Source organism: Podarcis erhardii (assembly GCF_964252035.2).
Source record: "Podarcis erhardii genome assembly, chromosome: 3".
Taxonomy (NCBI): domain Eukaryota; kingdom Metazoa; phylum Chordata; class Lepidosauria; order Squamata; family Lacertidae; genus Podarcis; species Podarcis erhardii.
In genome coordinates, this window is record NC_138507.1 from 23438775 (window position 1) to 23459854 (window position 21080).

The window sequence follows — 21080 nt, forward strand, 5'->3', positions numbered from 1 at the left end:
TAGCCATACCATATATTCAAACACACACGTAGCTCCATTAACAGTGACAGAAAACTTTGGCAGCACGCTACCAATAAACATTCAACACACTGTGACTGTTTTGTTTTGTTTTTTTGAGCTGCTTTGGAACTGCTATTGTTACACTATGAAAAATAAAATTTACAAAAAAAACCCCCTAACAATAAACAAGACACTACTCTGGTCCACTAATCATCAGATAAAAACTTCAAACACTGGTCCCTCTGTATTTCAGAAGTCAGACACATTAAAAAAAAAGGGGGGGGGGAGTGCTCTGCACCCAGCCCTGGATCAAGGTCAGTTGCTGCAAATAAGTGAGGGAGTGGTTCTTTTCAAGGGGTGATCCTCTCTCTGCATGAAGAGCAGGACAGCAGCATTTAATGCAAAGCAGGAAGAGATGGCAAAGGTTTACCTGCTCTGCAGTTGTTCCGACTGCTTCTCCCTCCAGTCACTTCTGGGTTTTGTAGGTTTGTTCATCATGAAATTTCATAATATTTGTTGCTGTTACTAGGTTAAGTACGTATTTCAGTATCCCTCAGTATAAAAACTTCTGATTGTTATTGAAATCACCTGCTTGATAAATAATGACTCATGCATTAGTTGTTGATTTTCTTCCTTTGTAACTTACTGCTACTGCTTGCTTGTGTTGGGTTATTGTTTCTCCTATATTTTGTATTGCTCTGCAGTCTTATACTGGTTCTGTGTTTTGGTGTTGTTGTTTTTTACATTCCTTGCTAAAATTGGTTGGCTGGAAGTTTGAGTCCAACACAAACTGCTGGACCATAGGGTCTTCACCCTTGTTTTATAAACTTAACTGGGAGTCTGACCCATTTAACTTCATGGGATTTTGGAAAAGACATGTATATGATTGCATTCCTACTCTAAGCCAGATGCTCATATTGCCCATATCATTTTCATAACTTCCCTGACACCTTCATATGGGATTATCTGATCATTCTTTACTCCTAGTCCTATTTTACAAGGAGGACAGGAACAAGAAAGTGTAATGCTGTGCTTTATGGTTTAAGTAAAAATATTGCTCTGGTACTGCTGATCATTACAGTAGCCTGGAATTATTATTATTATTTTTAAAAAAATACTCAGGCAGTCCAGTTCTCTTCATGCTTGCTAAGGAGTAAGCTGCATTGAACACACATTTCCTATACATGCATTATAATGCATTCAACTATAGAGGCAGAAAAATATCTCTTGGCTCTCATTATGCTTGAAACAAAATAGATTTGTTCATGCATCCAAGTTTGAAAGCATCGCCAGTGTTGTCAGAATCTTATATCAGTTGAGAAGAATGGCTGTCTCATTACATTACACTGTGTTTACATCACATAATGGCAACATCTGGCTATGGGATGGACTGGTCTACTGCTTTTGCAATTAGCTAAAGATATTTAAATGATCAATTTGATTTTGTTTCTTGAAGCAAAAATTTCCAGCTCATGTCACTTATTCGTCTGATAGAATCTTGAGGATTCTGGTGAATAAATTTCAAGTAACTGCTAGAAACTGTTCAGCTACAACAAGCAGAAGGGAAAAGTGCATCGAATCAAGATGTAGCCTTTGGACTCCTTTTGTCAAATATACTGAAACGAATTGGTCCATAACACTAAGACATGTTTTCAATCAAAGCATCCAAAAGATACATTTGTAGCCTTAAACTACTAGACATTATTAGAAGCTATGTTTGCTTTTATCTTCCGTCTGCCCATAAAACCTAAAGATGAATGGGCAGGCACAAAAACTTACTAGGGGTGGGTAAGCGGAACATTAGTTATGCCCCCCCAACTTAACTGAAGTGATCCTCGTCTAGCACCCCCCCCCCACTGGAACATAGACACCTCTTGGTGGATGCATGATGGAGAGCAAATCCCCTCGCCCCATCATGGCACCATATTCAGCCTCCAAGGTGGGGAATGCTTTATTTGAGGACCAGGATGGGGTGGAGGAAGAGTAACTGCTTCCAATAGCGGCTTCATCTAGGTTGCTGCTTTCCCCATGCCTTGTTAGATAACTGAGGACCCTTGCAGAGCATTGAAAGGTTAGTGCCTCCTTCTGCCTTGTATCATAGAACACATGGGCATTTCCTACTAGGGATGATGGGAAATGTTCATCTCCCAAAATGGAAATAGTTCACCATCAACCCCAATCTCTGGACCTTTGAAAGGGGAATGATTTTCATTAATGCCATGACTCAAACTAACCTGTTTGGAAGAATCACCTTCCTGTGAGCATTTTTATTTATTTTCCAAGCACATAATGCCACTTCTCAGTGAGGTAGAAATATATACAAAACTAAGGAAGGCTCTAAATGTTCCTCCTGCACAGTTTATTAATGGGAGTCACATAGAAGCATCCTATCTGAGTCTGTTCCTTAGCACTCCATCTAGCTGAACGTCATTTGCAGTCCTTGCTGTTAAGATACAACCAAAAGGGAAATGGTTGTCTTTTTAGCTTCCTTTGCACCTGAAAAAAATATCCACGCTAGTCTTTCATGGACTATGTTAACAAAAGCATTCATATTTAAAAACAACAACAACAACAAATGCTGCAGTAATTTGTTTTGAAAGCATGGCAGGCTCTAGTTTCCACTATTCTCAAGAATGAGGTACTATTTTTTTTTTTACACTTTTTTTGTTTTTTAAAAAATGAAATATTTTCTGGAGTGCATGACTAAGGCAATGATTTGTTTTCATAAGTTCAAGTAAAGACTCTAGAAAAAAATGCTATTGCACTTGTCAGGAGAATAATGACTGTGACTATTAGGCTGAATTGCAATACATGAGCAGGCACATTATTCAAAGGCTCTCCAAGTCTGGAGAAATATATTTAGTGAATGAAATTGATGGAAAAGGAAGAAAGTTCATTTTAAAGTCAGTCTAACCACTGCTGATTCAGTACTGACAAGTTCTTTGTAAAGGTCTTGTAGTTTAAAATATAATGACTTGGACTTGGACGTTTCAATGCCTTTTTGTCTCTATTGTGATTTTAGCATTTAAACATTTAAAATTAAAGAATGGTTTTCATCTGGTGTCGTTCTCCCCCTTCCCCTTCTCTCTTTTGCCTTGCTCCTGTCACTTTACCTGGGAGATTGCCTCCCCATGGGTTCAAAACTAATAATGCAATTCAAATTTTATGGTGCAATGACAGCTAAACTGCTACTCAGCCCTTTGCCATTACATATAGTTGTTCACTTTTTCTTTTTAATAGCAATGATATCAATCTAATACCAAGGCTGCAGTCCTATTACACTGAATTCAGTGTGTCAGTTTTTTTAAACAGACAACCTAAATCTCAGCACTACGTATTGTTTTCCATAAAATGTAGGTACATAATTTGTGACGATTCCTTCTTCAAAATCCACCTTGCCTGAGGGATGTCTAAACTTGTAAAGGAATGTGCTCTGCATATATTTAGAAAGTTGGATCCTCCTAACAGAGGGTCCATGTTGTGCTCGGCCCTGAAACTCTTCCCTAACCGGCTTGTGGGCAGGGCTTGCCTTGCTCCAAGCCGGTGGTGACAAAGTTATGCCAATGGCCTTTAGCCAATCAGCAGCGTGGCAAGATTGGGGGTATTTATTTGGCAGCACGACGTAGGGACCTCCTTTTGCTTTGCGCTGCCGAACACCTGCTCACCCATTAATTAGGTCATGTTTGGCCTTGCTTTAGACTTTGGTTGGTCACCTGTTTTGGAATGGGGGCCAGGTAGGAATTTTTCCCAATGTGGCAGATTGGCTGTGGCCACTTGGTATTCGCCTACCTCTTAGCAATCGTCACAACTTGGTAAGGTTTGGCGGTTAGGCATTGGTTTAGCGGAGTGTGGGGAGGGGAGGTGTGGCCATCACCTGCCCCTCCAATGAGTAGGGTATTCCGTTAAAGGAATCCAAGGGTCTGGATCTCGCCCGAATCCTGGAGATGGGCTAGGGCCATGCCAGGATCCCTGGGAATCCCAGGGGTGAGCACCAGTCTATATACATTGATGGAATTCCCCCTGCTGGTTGTTTACCCTTCCAGGCTTCCTGCAGGGTGGGACAGGAGCCAGATATAGTTTAGCTCTGACAGATACTAATGCCTTAACCAATACCAGTCACATTTGTGTATTTTAATAAAGTTGTGGCCAAAATTTGTCCATTAACATTTAAACTAAATTCTGTCTCCCCTGTGTCTTTATTTCCATGGGGAATGGGTTTTGGGGCTCGAAGCACAACACCTTGCTCTATTTCCACCTGTTCATACAATCCAGATTTCAGAGTTGCCTTTCAGTCACTTTCTTTTTGGTTCATGTGTGCATACATACACACAGCACCACAACCATCACCAGCTAATGTGCATTCACTGTTTTCTCTGTTCCTCACTTGGTAAAACCTTGGGATTTATAAATAATTCACTTTTGCATAACATTTTCTTTGACTATTGGCTGCAGAAGAGAGTTCTGAACACGAGCAAACTGACCTGCCATCAAACATAGAGAATCTTGAAGGTGTTTGGCCCCATCTCCTCTTATAATACATCATATTCCTTAATATCCAACAAGGTAACACAGTGAACTCTGCAGGCATTTTTCTGGGAGATTGTTGCTGCTATTTTGCCCCAAAACTAGCTCCTCTAATCATTGTTCCATGTTTTAAAACAAAACAAAACTAGCAACTCTTTGATTCTAGAAAGGAGAGTGAACAAGAGATGGACAACACCTTATGCAGTCTACACAGCAAATGAAAGCTCCAATTTGTTGGGTTACAAATTATTATGAAAACGGAGCAGATAAGATCAAACGCAACAGCACAGGGTCTACCTTTAGGCTGAATACACTAAAGTGTGAAGTTTATTCATCCCTGCTCCTATAATGTTAACTTTTGTAGCTTGATACTAAAGCAGATTTTCTAATTGCCAGTTGTTGATAATGAGCTGCAGGGGAAAAAAATCACTGTTCATTTCACATCATTGTATGAAAGGTCACTGAGAAGTCTTTGTTCTTGGTTTCTGCCCCCAACTCCTTCCTGGGAACATGGGGCCTCTTCAGGTACTGTCTGTCTGTAAACAGCAGTTCTGCTGCTTCTGTGTGCTGATGACTGATGCCTTGAATGAACACCTGTTGCTCTAATTCTTTATTAGTTTTCTAGTCTATAATTCATAGTAATCAACTTTGAGCTCTTTGGTGTAGTATTAGGGATTGCCTACTGCTTCACAAATTGTTGTACTTAAGGGCACAGAAGAACATAAGCCTTTGAAACAATGAATTTCGGGCAAGGATAAATCCTGTTTGATCTTCAGCATATTCTTACATTTATCAAACTAAGAATTTTTATTATTTGTGTCTATCATATTTTTTTACCCTTAGTTATATCATCCCCTGGTGCTCATACTGTCTAATATTTTAAAGAAACAATATAAAGAGCTATCACAACACTTGCTAATATTGCTTGTTGTGATAGTAATAAAGGATTTGGAGCATCATTGTTGTTTTCCATAGGCATACCTGCCCAATTTGTTTATTGCATTTCACAGGCAAGTGTGATACACGTCTGACTAGTGGGGTACGAGAGCTGAAAAAAAAATCACATCTCGCAACCAGTGCACCCCTTTGGTTTCAGATAGTATATGGGTAGATGAGTCTGAAAAGCCCAGGACACAAATTTTCATGGCTATGTTGGCTCATTTACCAGAAGTAATGTATTTAGCATTAACTCTGGAAGTGTATAGTCTATTTTGATTAACGAAGCCTCCTGATGTATATTGTGCTCTAGGAGATCTCTGCATCCAACCCATAACTGCTAATGAAAATGGAATATAACAATTTCTTTTTCCTTTTTAAAATTGTTTTAAAAGTTTATTTTTAAAAGCATTTTGAAAAATAAAAAAGCTTTTGAAGTACAGTCACACCTCGGGATAAATACGCTTCAGGTTGAGGGCTTTCGGGTTGTGCTCCGCGGCGACCCGGAAGTAACGGAGTTCGTTACTTTCGGGTTTCGCCACTCGCGCATGCGCAGACCGTCAAAATGTCGTCATGCACAGAAGCGGCGAAACGTGGCACACGCAGACGCGTCTTGTGTTTTGTTCGGGATGCGAACAGGGCTCCGGAACGGATCCTGTTCACATCCCGAGGTACCACTGCATCCTCTTCCCAAACTTCCAAAATATGCCTAAGAACAATTTAGCTTGGAGTTATCATTTACTTCATTCCACAAGGTTGAAAGGGGGGCATTTTTACTGCTCCCTGTTCTCCCAGCACCAGTTGACATTTGATGGTGTTTCCTTGTCCTTTGAAGGCAGTTCTATGCAGCCGGGGCTATTGCTCGTCTACATTCTTCATTCAAAATGATGCTGACCTGCTTGCTGCATCATACGGTGCCATGCCATTTCACAGTCTTCCCCACTGTGTGAAACAGGCAACTCTTTCCACTGATCCAAAAGGAAAAGTTGAAGAAGTTCAGAAACCTGCTGCTATATTTGGAAAAAATATATGCTACTAGAAATATGTCACATTTTGCTTTTGGAAACAAAATTGTTGGCGTCCCCAACTCTATCAGTGTTCAGAAAAAGTAGAGAAGCAAATGAAGGACTGGGGACCTGTTGCTATAGTGATCTAATGAATATCTAGGCAAAAGACATAGGAGTTCTGCATGTGGGATGCTCAGTGCCCAACACCTGCAGTCTAGTAGGATTTAAGAGTAATGACTTGATGTGAAAGGAGGGTAAATGTAGCCTTGCAGCAGAGATGTGCTGCCCTTTTAATTTAGATTTAAAAATAAAATAAAAAATAAGATTTTTACCCAGTTTCCTTCCACTGCATTTCTTTATTTCATTTATCATTTACGTATTTATCTTTATTTCAAATGTATACCTTTCCAACCCAGCCAGGAGTCTCAGATAAATGTGAATGTAATTGTTACAGCCAAAATGCTTGAAAAAGCAATTCCTTAGAAGATGTTCCCTCTGCGAGTGAAAAGCAGCCACTTTTGCAGCATCAGACAGCACCGCGTTATTTGTTCAGATTTTTATACAGCAAGGTTTGGCCTGCTAAAGCTCTCCTGGCTATGCAGCTATTTCAAGCTCACAACACCTTTCCTAATGCCAGGCAGTGGCAATCCAGCCTACAATCATACTTCACTTTCCATTCATTGTATTGTGCCAATTTAACACTGTGCCAATGTGTTTCTCAGGACTTCTGTCTTGAGTCATAGGCAATGCTGCCATGAAAAGGATCTCTGCTAACTGGGTATGTTATAGCATAGCAATATGTTTACTTCGTGTGTGTCTGTTGCCGTTTTCTTGCCTTCTTTCTTCCAATTTATAAGCAGCCTATATTCCTCCTAGCTGATACTATTAACAAGCTGGACACTTCCCTTACAAAGTATATCAAACGACAAATGAAATTGGTTGTATGCCTACCAGTGAGTTCAACAATAATGTTTAGTTTGTGTAATGAAGCTTAAGTGTATACTGACCTAAAGCTGAAACTTGTCTGTATTGTTAAATCCTTTCCCCAGGGTCGGTGCTAGTGTTCAGTTCAGCTGTGAAGACAATTATGTGCTCCAAGGTACAAAAAGCATCACTTGTCAAAAGGTGACAGATACACTGGCTGCTTGGAGTGACCATAGGCCAACATGCCGTGGTGAGTAGTGTTCATTGGAGGGAATAGGCTAGGGCACTGCAATTACTCATGCCAGTTGAAGTGTGTCATAAATTGAATGAATGGTCTTATCCAATCTTGCTCTTCATCTGGGTTCTCTATTATTTTGAACATCCTTTAAGGTTATGGACATGTTTGGCAAAGTATGTAAACTTGAACTGTGAAGGTTTGCAGGGCTGTTTGCCCAGAATGTCTATGTATGGGCCAAAGACACATATGTGATATGCATAATCTTTCCAGACACACACATTTTGAGCGACAAAGGTCATGCACATGTCTGCTCCACGTAGATGTTAAACCAAAGAGGAAGTGATTCTAGTGCCCCTTTCCATATTCAGTATATACTTTGCTAAACAGATCTACAGGCCTTCTGTATGTCATTTGCTGCCTATTTTTTCAGTTCATCTTTGTTTTGGCTACACTTTTGTACTTCTGGAGCAGATCCCATCAGCCCTAGTGAGCATGGCCTGTGGCTAAGGACAATGGGAATTGCAGTCTAATTCTAGAGCATGTAGACTGGATTTTGGGAAGCAGGGTAGGAATACATGTATTTATATTTAGTGGCAAAGCATGACTAAAGATCTTTCAGAAGAAGAAAAAAGGAAACAGTAAAGAAAGTCCAAATTTCTCGAGCTGCAATGGTTTCTCATGTCCAAGTCTCAAGAATGTACTAATAATACACTGAGATTGTGTCAAAGACTTTTTGAGTCCAAGCACTTTAAAAAGAATTCTGAGCACGATATTTAGTTTGACTTTTGTTTGTTTGTTGTTTATTTAAAAGCATTTCTAAACTGCTTAATATTTAAAAGTCTCTTAAGTGTTTTACAAAAAAAAAATACAGCATAAAAACAATTAAACAGTATCGTTTAATAGCCTCCCCCCCCATAAAACAGCATTCTAAGAACAGATTAAAAACAGGAATTCAGTAAGAATGGGGTCTAATCTTATGGGTGAGGAAAAGACTTGCCTTTACGAGGCATCTGAAGGAACCCATTGATGATGCTTTATGGAAGGCAGAGGGGAACGGCATTCCAGAGTGCAGTGTCAGTGACAGAAAATTCTACGGGGCTATGAGTAAAATTTTCCCAGGTGAACCAAGTGATATTACAGGGCTATATGGGGATAGGCATTCTTTCAGGCAACCTACAACTAAGTTATTCACAGATTTGAATGGTGGTAACAACATCTTGAATGTGGCTGGGGGACTGACTGTCAGCAGTGTGATGCCTTTAATATAGGTGTAAAATATGTACACCCGGGTGCTCTCAACAACTTGGCCACAGCATTCTGCACAGCTGTAGCTTCTGGAACACTTTCAAGGAAAACACCATATAGAATGCATTCTATTACTCCAGGAGTGTGGTCACCAACACACCAGCATCCATATATTATCCATATAGTGAGATGCATCATGCAGTTCTTCAGAGGGAAGATCTATCTTCTATCAGTCAGTAATTACTGTGTTTCAGTTCTAAGACAATATTCATAATTACAACTGTTACAATATGCCAAAATTTAAAATTAATCCATTCTGACTTTCTTTTAGGCTATACTTAGGGAAAAAAATATGTTTCTACCATGTAAATCATAGATAAGTACTATTTTACAACTTTGATCTTCACTGAAGGATCACTAACACTTTAAGTAATTGTGTGGCTATTCCCTCCCCCCCACAGGTGGAATAAATGAAGACAACGGACACAGAGTTTTAGGTTAATGGGCGAAAATGGCCACAACTTTATTGATTACAGGAAAGAAGGGTATTGGCTTTAGGCATTGGCCCTAACCGACTATCCGGTCTGACCGGGAAGGGTTAAACACCAACAGGGGGAGCCACCCGAGATGCATATCCCTAGGCGCTCCCCGAGGGGTTACCGCTCGGGGGCGCGCTTTAGGCCCTAGCCTCCGTAGGTTTCGGACGAGGCGTCGCCCCTCGGAGTCCTTTAACGAACTACCCTTCAAGCATTGGGGGAGGTGATGGCATTCCTCCCCCCCAACCTCATCTGCATGATAATACCCCGGCCAATGCCTACCGCCAAAACCGAGGGAGTTGTGACGATTTGCTACGAGGTAGGCGAAAAAACCAAGTGGCTCACAAAACCAGCCAATTAGCCAAATGGAAAAACTCCTACCAGGCCCCTTGCGGCGACCAGCCGAAGCCCATAGCAAGGTCAGTGGCAAAACCTAAAGGGCGGGTGGGTGGGAAACCGCATCGTCTCCAGGGAAGAAAGGGGGCGAGCCAGGGGCTGCCCTGACCTTAAGTGGCCCCTACGAAGGCCCGCCCCTGCCGCCAGCCGATTGGCTGGCGCCACAGGGTATGCTAATTGGGGGAATCCCTGTCCCTCGCGAGGCTGACGCCAGCCTCGCGAGAGCGAGTGTGGGCGGGGTCGTGATCCCACAGCCCCCCCTCCTCCTGAAGATCGGAAGGGGCATTGTGTGGCTATTCCCTCCCCCCCACAGGTGGAATAAATGAAGACAACGGACACAGAGTTTTAGGTTAATGGGCGAAAATGGCCACAACTTTATTGATTACAGGAAAGAAGGGTATTGGCTTTAGGCATTGGCCCTAACCGACTATCCGGTCTGACCGGGAAGGGTTAAACACCAACAGGGGGAGCCACCCGAGATGCATATCCCTAGGCGCTCCCCGAGGGGTTACTGCTCGGGGGCGCGCTTTAGGCCCTAGCCTCCGTAGGTTTCGGACGAGGCGTCGCCCCTCGGAGTCCTTTAACGAACTACCCTTCAAGCATTGGGGGAGGTGATGGCATTCCTCCCCCCCAACCTCATCTGCATGATAATACCCCGGCCAATGCCTACCGCCACCGAGCCGCAAGCCGGCTCGCCGCCAATACCCTCAGACCTGTAACCAATCCCTAACGCCTTGAAAAGTATCTGCCAACCAAATATCATTGCCAGCATCAGATAGATGCACGCCATCCCAGCGATAAAGCATTTCCTTGTCAAACCGTATGCATGGGTGCTGAATGACCCGACCGCCCCATGCGGCCACTCTACGAGCCACCGTGCGCTCCACAATCCTCCTAGCTTTGTTCACAGCCACGGGTTTCTCTGCATCCCGCCAACATCGCCTTTCCAGCAAAGATGACCAAATTATTGTAATGTTTTCATGGGATGCCCTCAACAATTCCAAGTCATTGATAATGTTCCATATCAGGTCCACCCCTTTCCTGTACGCCAAGTCGTTCTCGCCCAGCTGGATGACCATGGCACGAAGGCCCGCCCCTGCCGCCAGCCGATTGGCTGGCGCCACAGGGTATGCTAATTGGGGGAATCCCTGTCCCTCGCGAGGCTGACGCCAGCCTCGCGAGAGCGAGTGTGGGCGGGGTCGTGATCCCACAACCCCCCCTCCTCCTGAAGATCGGAAGGGGCATTAGCTGACTTGATCTAATTCATCCTCTTGGTCTTATAAGGAAACAAACTGCAAGGGAGAATATTGATTCTTGGCATCAGCTCATTACTTACGGAAATTGAAGCAATATTACTATCTTGCTGTCACCTGAACAAGTGCCACGACTTTGTGTAATTATAGACATGATGCTTTTTCTAATTGAGTATACTTTACAAACGGCACAAAAATATCTATTACAATGCTTCACAGTGTGAGTAGCTGCCAGTTATAAAACTCATGTGAATGAATGAAGCCATGGATAATTTGCCATTTGTTTCGAATTGTTCAATTCATGGATGTTTTAAGAAGCATATGGTGTAGTCCGCTGGCAGTGTACACTGTACAGCACTGATATAGAATGGATGGCAATCATATCAAGTAGTTCTGTACTAACTTTCACACTGTAATCAATGATTAAGTATGGCAACATGATGCTGGTATCCTTTTTTCAAAATGACTGTACAAAATAAATGAGATTCATCAGTTGGAAACATGGGTGTAAGATTGCTGTTAATTATAACCTTGCAGCCTCATTTGCATAACTGAGACTTCTCACATTTTTATCACCTCATATTTTCAGTTTATGATAATATATGCATTCACATTTAAATAGATCCCAGCTACGTATCATATGGGGACGCAGTGGTCTAAACCACCGAGTCCAGGGCTTGCCAATCGGAAGGTCGCTGGTTCGAATCTCCGTGACAGGGTGAGCTCCCATTGCTCGGTCCCAGCTCCTACCAACCTAGCAGTTCGAAAGCACATCAGAGTACAAGTAGATATATCGGTACCGCTCTGGCAGGAAGGTAAACGGTGTTTCCGTGCGCTGCTCTGGTTTGCCAGAAGCAGCTTAGTCATGCTGGCCACATGACCTGGAAAAACTGTATGCGGACAAACGCCGGCTCCCTTGGCCAGTAAAGCGAGATTAGCGCAGCAACTCGAATTGTTCACAACTGAACTTAACTGTCAGGGGTTCTTTACCTTTACCTTTTTAGGTATCACATGATTCACCATGATGGTATACTTTGGGGAATCTGTAAGATTCACACTTAAACTGGCCTTTGTTAAATGCTTCTCCTTGTTCATTCAAACTCTGCAGTGGAACATTTGCCATAAGTAAAAGCATTGTCCTCGATACACAGATGTATGGATCTCATTTTTTAATGGACTTTCCCTGTAAGATCTCTTAGATGGAGGATTCTCAAATTTTCCTCTCCCGGGGCACATTTGAAAAAGCTGAAAATTACTGAGGCCCATTCAGTCACAAAATAGTGGTTCAAGGGCAGAGCCAGTCAAAAAGTGATGGGCAGAGGTGCAGTTTGGCATGATGAACTGGTAACCAGTGCCATCATTTTTAATTGAGATCTAATCTCTCTTTGGAAATTGTAAATTCTTTGACACAGTGATTTCCTGGTGGCAAGGAATTCGTAATTCAGCCTCTCCATTCAAGGCAGAATTTGCTGATCCATTGAAGGTGGCTATTTATCTTCCTCCCCACACCTCCATTTTTTACTCAAGTATTTTTTATTAAGCTGTTGTTTCTCTATCCCTTTCGCACAACTCATAGCTTGTTCCTGCAAAACTGCCAATTTCTTTTATCTGTCCTTCCTGCTCCTTCTGCATGCACTTCTTTCCCCCTATAACAGCTGCCTTCTCATCCCTCCCTCTATGTTTCCATTATGACTAATTACCATTTGGAAAGATCTACCTTTTGTTTCTTATAATGTCCTTCAATGCCTTTAGATCATTCCCCTTCCTTCTCCTTGGTCTTCTCTGTCTCCCAGTTATCATTACTGTGTACCACTTTACGACCACACAGGCTCAAATGCACAAGCCGTCCCAAAGTGTGATCAGTGAAAGTGGCAGGCACCAAACTCCCATGACTTTCTGGGCTAACAGGGTGGGAAATGGATATATTTTTTCCTGGAAGCAATTAACATATAAATGAGCACTAAACTTCCACTAGATTCTGCTGGAATTCCAGAAGTGTCACATAAAATGTGGAACTTATCAGTTAAGGAAATGTTGGGAAAACTGAACAATGTGGAGTCTGAATGCAGCAAAAGATTCCTGCATTGCAGGGGGATGGGACTAGATGACCCTCACAGTCCCTTCCAACTCTATAATTCTATGATTATAAGGTTCCACTTAGTTCCCACTGAACTATAGAGTGCATACCATCCAACTTTTTCAGATAAAAAACCGGGATGCGCATCTTCCGGGATGCACTCCTGGGCAAGTCATGTGACCTGCACTGCGCTCTCGCCACCCAAAAAGCATCCGATTGGTGCTTACCCTAATGTAGGTTGTAAGGCTGGCCCCCCAGCAGGGGAAAGGCAATACAAGTGTGTGGGTGTTAGAGAGGGGGGAGAAATTTGGTTCAGTTGGCATAGAAAGGTAAACCTACCTCATTTCACTTTCTGAAGCAATACACAAACTGAACTACAGCCTTTCTCTGAATTTTTGCACACCTCCAAATTTTGCAGTGCAGTTCTTCAGCCAAGCAATGTGATCAAGAATGCAAATGCTCAGCTAACACGTGCATAGAAATGCACAGCTCAGTGGGGGGGGGGACCTGCAGAAATGCACTTGATTAGGGGGGATATAAATATTTGCAAAAATATTTATATTAGTCAAAAATGTGTGCTTCGGGACAAATTTGCCCCCCAAATGCTGGTGAATTTTCAAATTTACTTTTTTTAAAAGTAAAGTAATAGCAAAGTGATGTGTAAATGTGGAGAACTGAACTTAGGACAGAGATAAATTAAAACAGATTCACAAAAAATAAAATAAAAAAAAATAAAAAAAAATGCACAAGCCAGCAATTTAGTTCTCAGTGGTGGCGCTGGCACCGGATGTGGTCCGGGAGAGCGGGGTAACACTTTCTGTTTCACCTCAACTGGTGAAATGGGACATGCCACCTTGTACTGTTTTATTGTATTTATGTTTCTGTAAAACTCTTAGAGACTTTTAAGTATTAAGCAGTTTATAAATGCTTATAGATAAATAAAATTAAAAATAAAAGTTGAAGTCAAAAAGAAGAGTAATCTTGTGGTTTGGGGAAAAAAGAAATTTGTGCAAATTTCTACATATGGCCAGATTGTTTTTCAGTATGTGTGTCCTAAAATTTCTTTTTAGAGGGTTTCAACCTGAACAGAGTGTGATGCAATCTCAGTGTATTTTTAGCACATTCACAACACTTGGATGTGAGAAACAAAAGCAGCTTGTGAAATTAAGATTTTCTTTCCTGTTTACTTTTTTCTTCTGAAAAAACAAACACCAATCAGTTAAATTTTGCCTCCTAATAATGATATATCCCTATTGTACATGAATTCTCCCTGTCTTTTAGGATTCTATTTTATTGTTTTTATGATGTATTTTTGTAAAACACTTAGATACTCTTAAATATTAAACAGTTTAGAAATGCTTTTAAATAAATGTCTTACCATGTAGACAAAGACTTGCTCAGTTTGCGTATTTAATTAAAATCTATGCAAGCTTCTGAAATAGCCAGGCATAGGTTTCCAAGCAGGGATAATATAAATGCATTTGTGTTGTGCTGTATTACATATTGTCTTTAGATTGTTCTGAAAATGAAGCATCATTGCAACAAAAATGTAGCAATGAATGGAGAAGATGTAGAGTATGTGCAACAAGCAAAAAACAAACACAAATACATCAGCCTCACCCAACCAAATGTTCTCAGATGTTCTTGGACTGCAGTTCCCATAATCCTTGACCTTTTGCCATGCTGGCTGGGGCTGATGATAGTTGTAGCCGAAAACATCTGGCAACCACTATGTTGAGGAAGCTGAAGTACTCATTCATTCTACAAAATCATCCCCATCACCTAATAGTTTTGAAAACAAACAAAAATCTGTGTGAAATGCATGCATTTTGCTATCCACCTCTTTAGTGCTACTGGAATCAGTATGAATTTTGCCACTGCTGTCATTGTTATTAAGAGGTACGTTGTACACCTGCCCTTGGTAGGTGATGGCAGTCGGTTTTCTTCTTTTAATTTTGTTTGCCAATTTCCCTTGAAATAAATCTCCATGTCTGAAGCTTACCCACTACTTTGATGCTTTTTATGCTTCTAGCTAGAACATGTGGTTCCAACCTCCGTGGACCAAGTGGTATCATCACATCGCCCAATTATCCCGTTCAGTATGAGGACAATGCACATTGTGTGTGGGTTATAACAACACTTGATCCAGGAAAGGTATGCTTCCTCACTTTGTAGGCTTTCAAATGATTACATAGAGTTAATCGAGGCTTGCTTGCTTTTTTTAAAAAGAACATTTTCCCTTGTTTTTTAAAAAAGAGCGTCCTTTAGTTTATTGTCTGCTAGTTTTCACTTTGATAAACTACAACAGTGTAAGTGGCATTTGAACAGTATTGACTGCAAATAACATTACGGGCAAATTGTGTGGGTTTGCTATCAAATCCAATATAATAAAAAAAACGGGGGGGGATATCTTTATTCATTGTTTTGTTCATTATTTTTGTCTCTTGTGAGGCATGGTAATAATGGAAATTAAAGTTAGTATTTTGTATTTTCCATTCCAGTACTTTTTGGTCTTAATATCAAAATGTATAATGAACTTGAATAATTGGTTTCAACACCCCAAAGTCTAACTGGTTTGCAAGCAATAGCAAACATTTTGGTTCATTAACATGGCTAAAATAATTTAATAATCAGTATTTTTTTATTTTTACTGAGTCCGTCTGTAGGAAGCGATTTGTTTTAAGATCATGGTTTTATGATAAATAAGATGGAAGGATCTGAATTCATAAGGGCGGAATATAAATAACTGAAATAAATAAATAATATGTGCGTTAAACTCGCATGTGTGACACAATATAAGAGAAAAATTTCTGCAAGATCAAAGTTCTAAAGAGACAAAGGTGATATTTTCAATTCATAAAATTAGTGTAAGGTTTCCACTGTAATTAAATGTTTTTTAAATAATAATTTTCATTTCAAATTGGATCATTGATCAAGTGTGTTGCCAATCAAGGGAGTAGTAAAGTTGTGACAAGGTGGGGAATATAATGTCATGCTCATATGTTTGCTGCTTCTGTAGAATTATTTAGAATATCGGCACTTGTTCTCAGTAAATGTTTTTCATTTTGCTTTATTTCTCAAATCTGTGGTGTCACAGAGATAGGTTTTAGAATGTATGCCTGTCAATCCAAGAAGTTCTCACATGTGGGAAGTAAGGACTAGAAGTGTGGTTTCAAAACTTGTTTCCCCTGTAGATCACTTGACAAATTCTGATTAAAAGGCAAAAGTTTTATACGATCTGAAGAGAAGCCAGCGTATGACTTGACAAATTATGAGAATCTCAATGGAATGAATTTTTCTTGGGGTTTTTTTCTGCATAACTCACATTTTAATAACTGTAGCAATGCTTCTTGGATGTTCCTTTTCTTGTGAGCAAAGTTCTGTGAAGTTGGGTATAACATTTGCCATATGAAGGCTCAGGTCAAATTCAGGATTCATGCGCCTTCTGTATTTGGATGTATGGTGGTTATCCTTTCCGCAGACCGCACAAATGAACGTTGTGAATCACCAGTAGTTTCAGCAGATCGCAGTTTGCGAACCGTTTACTAGGCAAAAAAATAAGAGGATTGAAACCAATGAAGATGTATCTGTTTGTTTGTTTTTGCAGAGCATGCAAGTCTACCATGTTTGGCAGGCAAGGAATTTGCCACTTTCCATGTGACTCCAAAATGGAGATCACTCTGCGGGGAGCATATTCTTGTCCCAATGTTCGAAAAACTGTGATGGAAGAGTCATCACCTCTATGCAAGGCACCACTATCCTCTTGTTCCCTCAGTGTGGCCTTTGCTTAGTTGTTCATTTGCAGGACTGAGTAGGGGTTTTTTTAGGGGTTCCCTGATTGGTAGACCCCTCTTTTTTTCACCTATTCCATGCTGTGCATCTTAGGCTGTAATTTGGCTGATTGACTTTGGCTGTGGCTGGCAAGACATGTGTACAGGAAATCACAGGTGTGCTGAGGGGCACCTGTAAGGTGAGGGATGGTTCCAACCCATGTCAATGCTGACTGGCTAGAGGTGCATTACAACTTGGACACCCCTTCAGGCTGTTGGACATACCTCAATGAATGCCAACTGATCGGGTGGGGCTGCCCCCTTGGCTCCTCTTCAGGATCAGGCAATGGAGGAGTAAGCTCAGTCAACTGGCTGCCAGGTAGATCTGCCCTTTCACAGCCATTTGGCAGTTTGTTAGTTGGCTTAATTTGCACTGCCTACACTATTAAGCAGCTCTTTCTCTGCCTCTTGCAGATTTGTTATTAATCAAGCTATGACCCTTTAAGCCCATTCTGGTTGTCACACATGTTTACTGCAGTAGGGAAAGGGCAATCCGTTTATCGCTGCATTGTATAGCTTTTAGCATTACCTTTGTCTCTTGCAATACATTTCCCCATCTCAGTTTAACCCATATCCTGGTAAATTCCTCTGTTTGTTTTGCAAGCTTCCGTCATTCATCTTTCCCAGCGCTCTACTTTCTTAGTAAAATGGGAAATCTGCTGTACTTTGTTGAGATGAGAAACCTATTTCAAAAATAGACCCTAGCGTGCTGCAAGTGTATCAAGTTGAAAAGGGGAACAAAAAATCTAATAAAAATTGGCAGTTTCATAACATGAAAGACAACTTGATTCACTTCTGAATGAGGTTAGAGGACTATTATCTTTTCATTGTCCTTGAAGTACCATTCCTGTATATTTGGTAGAAGGTTTGCTGGATCAGGCACTGTGAGCCTGGGCCATCAGGGCATGGGGTGTGCAAAGGAAAAAAGAATGACAAGACCAATAGCATGGGATCAAATGGCCACAACTTTATTGATTACAGATGTCAGTAGGATTTGGCATAGGCATTGGATGTGTATCCTGAATCACCCAACCTCTCTGCTGGGTGATTATTCCTTTATGGTTGATCCTAGGTTTTAGGATTGCCGTATGATGCAAATCAGGGACGCAGGTGGTGCTGTGGGTTAAACCACAGAGCCTAGGACTTGCCAATCAGAAGGTCGGCGGTTCGAATCCTCGTGACAGGGTGAGCTCCCGTTGCTCGGTCCCTGCTCCTGCCAACCTAGCAGTTTGAAAGCACGTCAAAGTGCAAGTAGATAAATAGGTACCGGTCCGGCGGGAAGGTAAACGGCGTTTCCGTGCGCTGCTCTGGTTCACCAGAAGCGGCTTAGTCATGCTGGCCGCATGACCCAGAAGCTGTATGCCAGCTCCCTCGGCCAATAAAGTGAGATGAGCGTCGTAACCCCAGAGTTGGCCACAACTGGACCTAATGGTCAGGGGTCCCTTTACCTTTATGATGCAAATCAATTCTAGGTAATCCTTCCAGGACACCATATTGGGAAGTTTTATGGCCCAAAATAACTTCCCATAAAATGCCCGTCTGGGCATTGGACAGAATACATCCCCCTGGACCCCTTTAACAAGGGATCCTGAAAAACTGACCAATGTACTAGAGGTACTACTCTGAGCCACCCCCTTTTTCAGACAGAGTCCAACCCAGTGCCCTTTTCTGCCAATAAGTTGTGACAATTGCTATGAGGTTGGCAAAACCTCCTGAATAGGCCCAATTTGTCTGCAAATAAAACTCCTTCCTGGCCTCGAATACAGTGACCAAATACTTCCATAGCAAGGTCTATCACACGTCTCACCCATTTCCATTCAAAATGGCAAAACTTTTGGGTGGGTGGGGGGGACAAACGTCCAATGTGTTAACTACACTGCTGCGTGTGAGTGGATACCTTACACTCAGCTTCAAAGCATATTTCCAAGACTACACTTGCCTTCAGAGTGATAGAAAACTGTGTCCTGCCTCCCACCATTTCTCAATCTAAAGCAGTATTCAACATCTAATTCTGGGGTATTAGAGATACTGTTTCAGTTTTTCATATAATTTTGCAGAGACCCTACTGTCTTTATTAAATCCAATAAAACTATGTGGTTCAAGTGTAAAAATGAAGGAACATGAAATCTGACCCCCCCCCCCAAAGATAACGCCCTCTTGGAGAAAATAATAGTAATAATAATAATAATAATAATAATAATAATAATAATAATAATAATAATAATATCTTTATTGTCATTGCCCCCTCTCAGGGACAACGAAATTTACTTGGCTGCTCCATCCACCCAGGTAGGGCACTCCACACAAAATCAGAACAACTATAAAAACACTAATTAAAACAATACAATATAATACAGCAAGGAAGATTAGATGACTTTCAAAGTCCAGGTTTCCCATTCAGGGCCGAGATCGCTCTGGAGAAGAAGCTGTTCTTGAGACGGCTCGTTCTTGTCTTCATCGTCCTGTATCTCCGTCCCGACGGCAGGAGCTCGAAGAGACAGTGACCAGGATGCGATGGATCTTTTATTATGTCCAGTGCCTTCCTATGGCACCTTGTGGCATAAATCTGCTCTAAGGTGGAGAGTGGGCAGCCAACAACGCTCTCTGCTGCCTTAACAACTGTGCACAACCCCATCCTGTCCTGGGTAGTACAGCTTCCGTACCACTCACATAAGCCATAAGTGAGCACGCTCTCAATGGCACAGTGATAGAAGGCAAGCAGCAGTTTCTGCGGAAGATAAAATAAATTCCTCAAAGGTCATGGGGGGGAACTATGTTTACATAATTTTTAAAAAAGCATTTAGTAAGATTACCTTGCATTACAAGATTGGGAAAAAGGAATGAATATTCAGAAACCTGGCATCAATTGGGCTTTATGCTGAATGGCCATCTTGTGTTCTTACTCATACACAAATCAGCAGAGCCAACTAGGATTTCTCTTCTATGCTTCATTAAGCATCTGCTACCTTTTCCAAAGGCATTATCTTTTTCCGTTTAACTGTAATGAGCTTTTCAAGTTTGTTCTCTACCTGTTTAGAAGTATTTCCTTTTAATGCTCTGCTTATTTTGAAGGCTTGCTACCTTACCTTGGGGCCTACTAATGTATCTGCTGATCACAACCCTACTGAGCTGTTTCTTGAGAGTTCTGCTGCTCACAAATAGTTTCTTTGCAATGGTGTTTATTTCCTGACGGCTTCATCTAGGCCATGCTGCAGGTGTTTTAATTTGTAGCTGATTCCTAAGATAGTTTACCCTTCACTCCTTTGTGTTTTGTTTCTCGCTTTTTAATATTTGCCATCTTTGGATAATTTCCAGAAGCCCAACTTCATTTGTCGCTACTCCTTTTTTTTGCTCAGTATTTGTGCTATACTTCCAGTTTGCTTCAAACACATTCTTCTGTCCCCTACTGTTTTGGTTCCCTCTTCCTACTCTAACTGAAGGAGTCCTGCTGCTTTCACTATTCCATGCAAACTTTACTAACCACTGGGACTCTACTTTTCAGTCCATAGGAGGGCCAGGTGTGGTGTCATTTCTGGCAGTGATTCTGAGTGTAGCACATTACTCTCCTGACTGGTTAGAGACTATAGGATTGTTGCAGCTGCTGTGGGACAGAGTGATTCTTGGCTTAATGATCTGTTAAATAAAGGTGTGCCCTATTTGCAGCGTTGCCTGAAATCTTTGCCTGCTGTAGCATAAACCATGTATGCCAAGCAAATTCTGGGGCTTCTAACAAAAGTTTATGTGTTACTCCTGCAAATAGAAAACAGTTCACTTGCTGTTCCTATAAAGCAAAATAAGGCCTGCAAGCCACATTCTGTCACACATCAACACCTCAAGAAGTCTCAGACTGAGGGCCCTGGTTCAGTTCCCGAAACTGGTATGTAGAGCACAACCCATATTTGTCACTGCACAACAGGTCTGACTGGAAGAGAATGGAAATTTGTTTTACCATCCTTGTTTTAGCAACAGTTAGTGCTGCTTCACACACCAAACTGGAGGTTTAAGTATGTTGTTTGAATGGATTTATGAAGTTTTACATGTGACAATTGTGGAAAAACGAAACAGGGAATAATAGTGGATTGCAAGCTCAGTCATATGATAACATTGTAAATAT

The 21080-nt window shown here is 41.4% G+C and overlaps 1 protein-coding gene and 1 long non-coding RNA gene across 5 annotated transcripts in view; one reads left to right on the top strand and one right to left on the bottom strand.

Annotated features, from left to right (window-relative positions):
- CSMD1 (CUB and Sushi multiple domains 1) overlaps positions 1 to 21080 on the top strand; it is a 956661-nt gene that overhangs the window by 665555 nt on the left and 270026 nt on the right. For all 4 annotated transcript variants that reach the window (XM_081856635.1, XM_081856636.1, XM_081856637.1 and 1 more), the window contains 2 exons: positions 7517 to 7641; positions 15169 to 15290. In XM_081856635.1, the coding sequence (XP_081712761.1) occupies positions 7517 to 7641; positions 15169 to 15290 (247 nt within the window). The remainder of the gene's footprint in view (positions 1 to 7516; positions 7642 to 15168; positions 15291 to 21080) is intronic.
- On the bottom strand, positions 4657 to 6942 carry LOC309339509. Its single transcript, XR_014155427.1, has 3 exons — positions 6871 to 6942; positions 6356 to 6428; positions 4657 to 4934 (listed from the first exon to the last, which is right to left on the bottom strand). It is a non-coding gene; the product is annotated as an uncharacterized lncRNA (long non-coding RNA).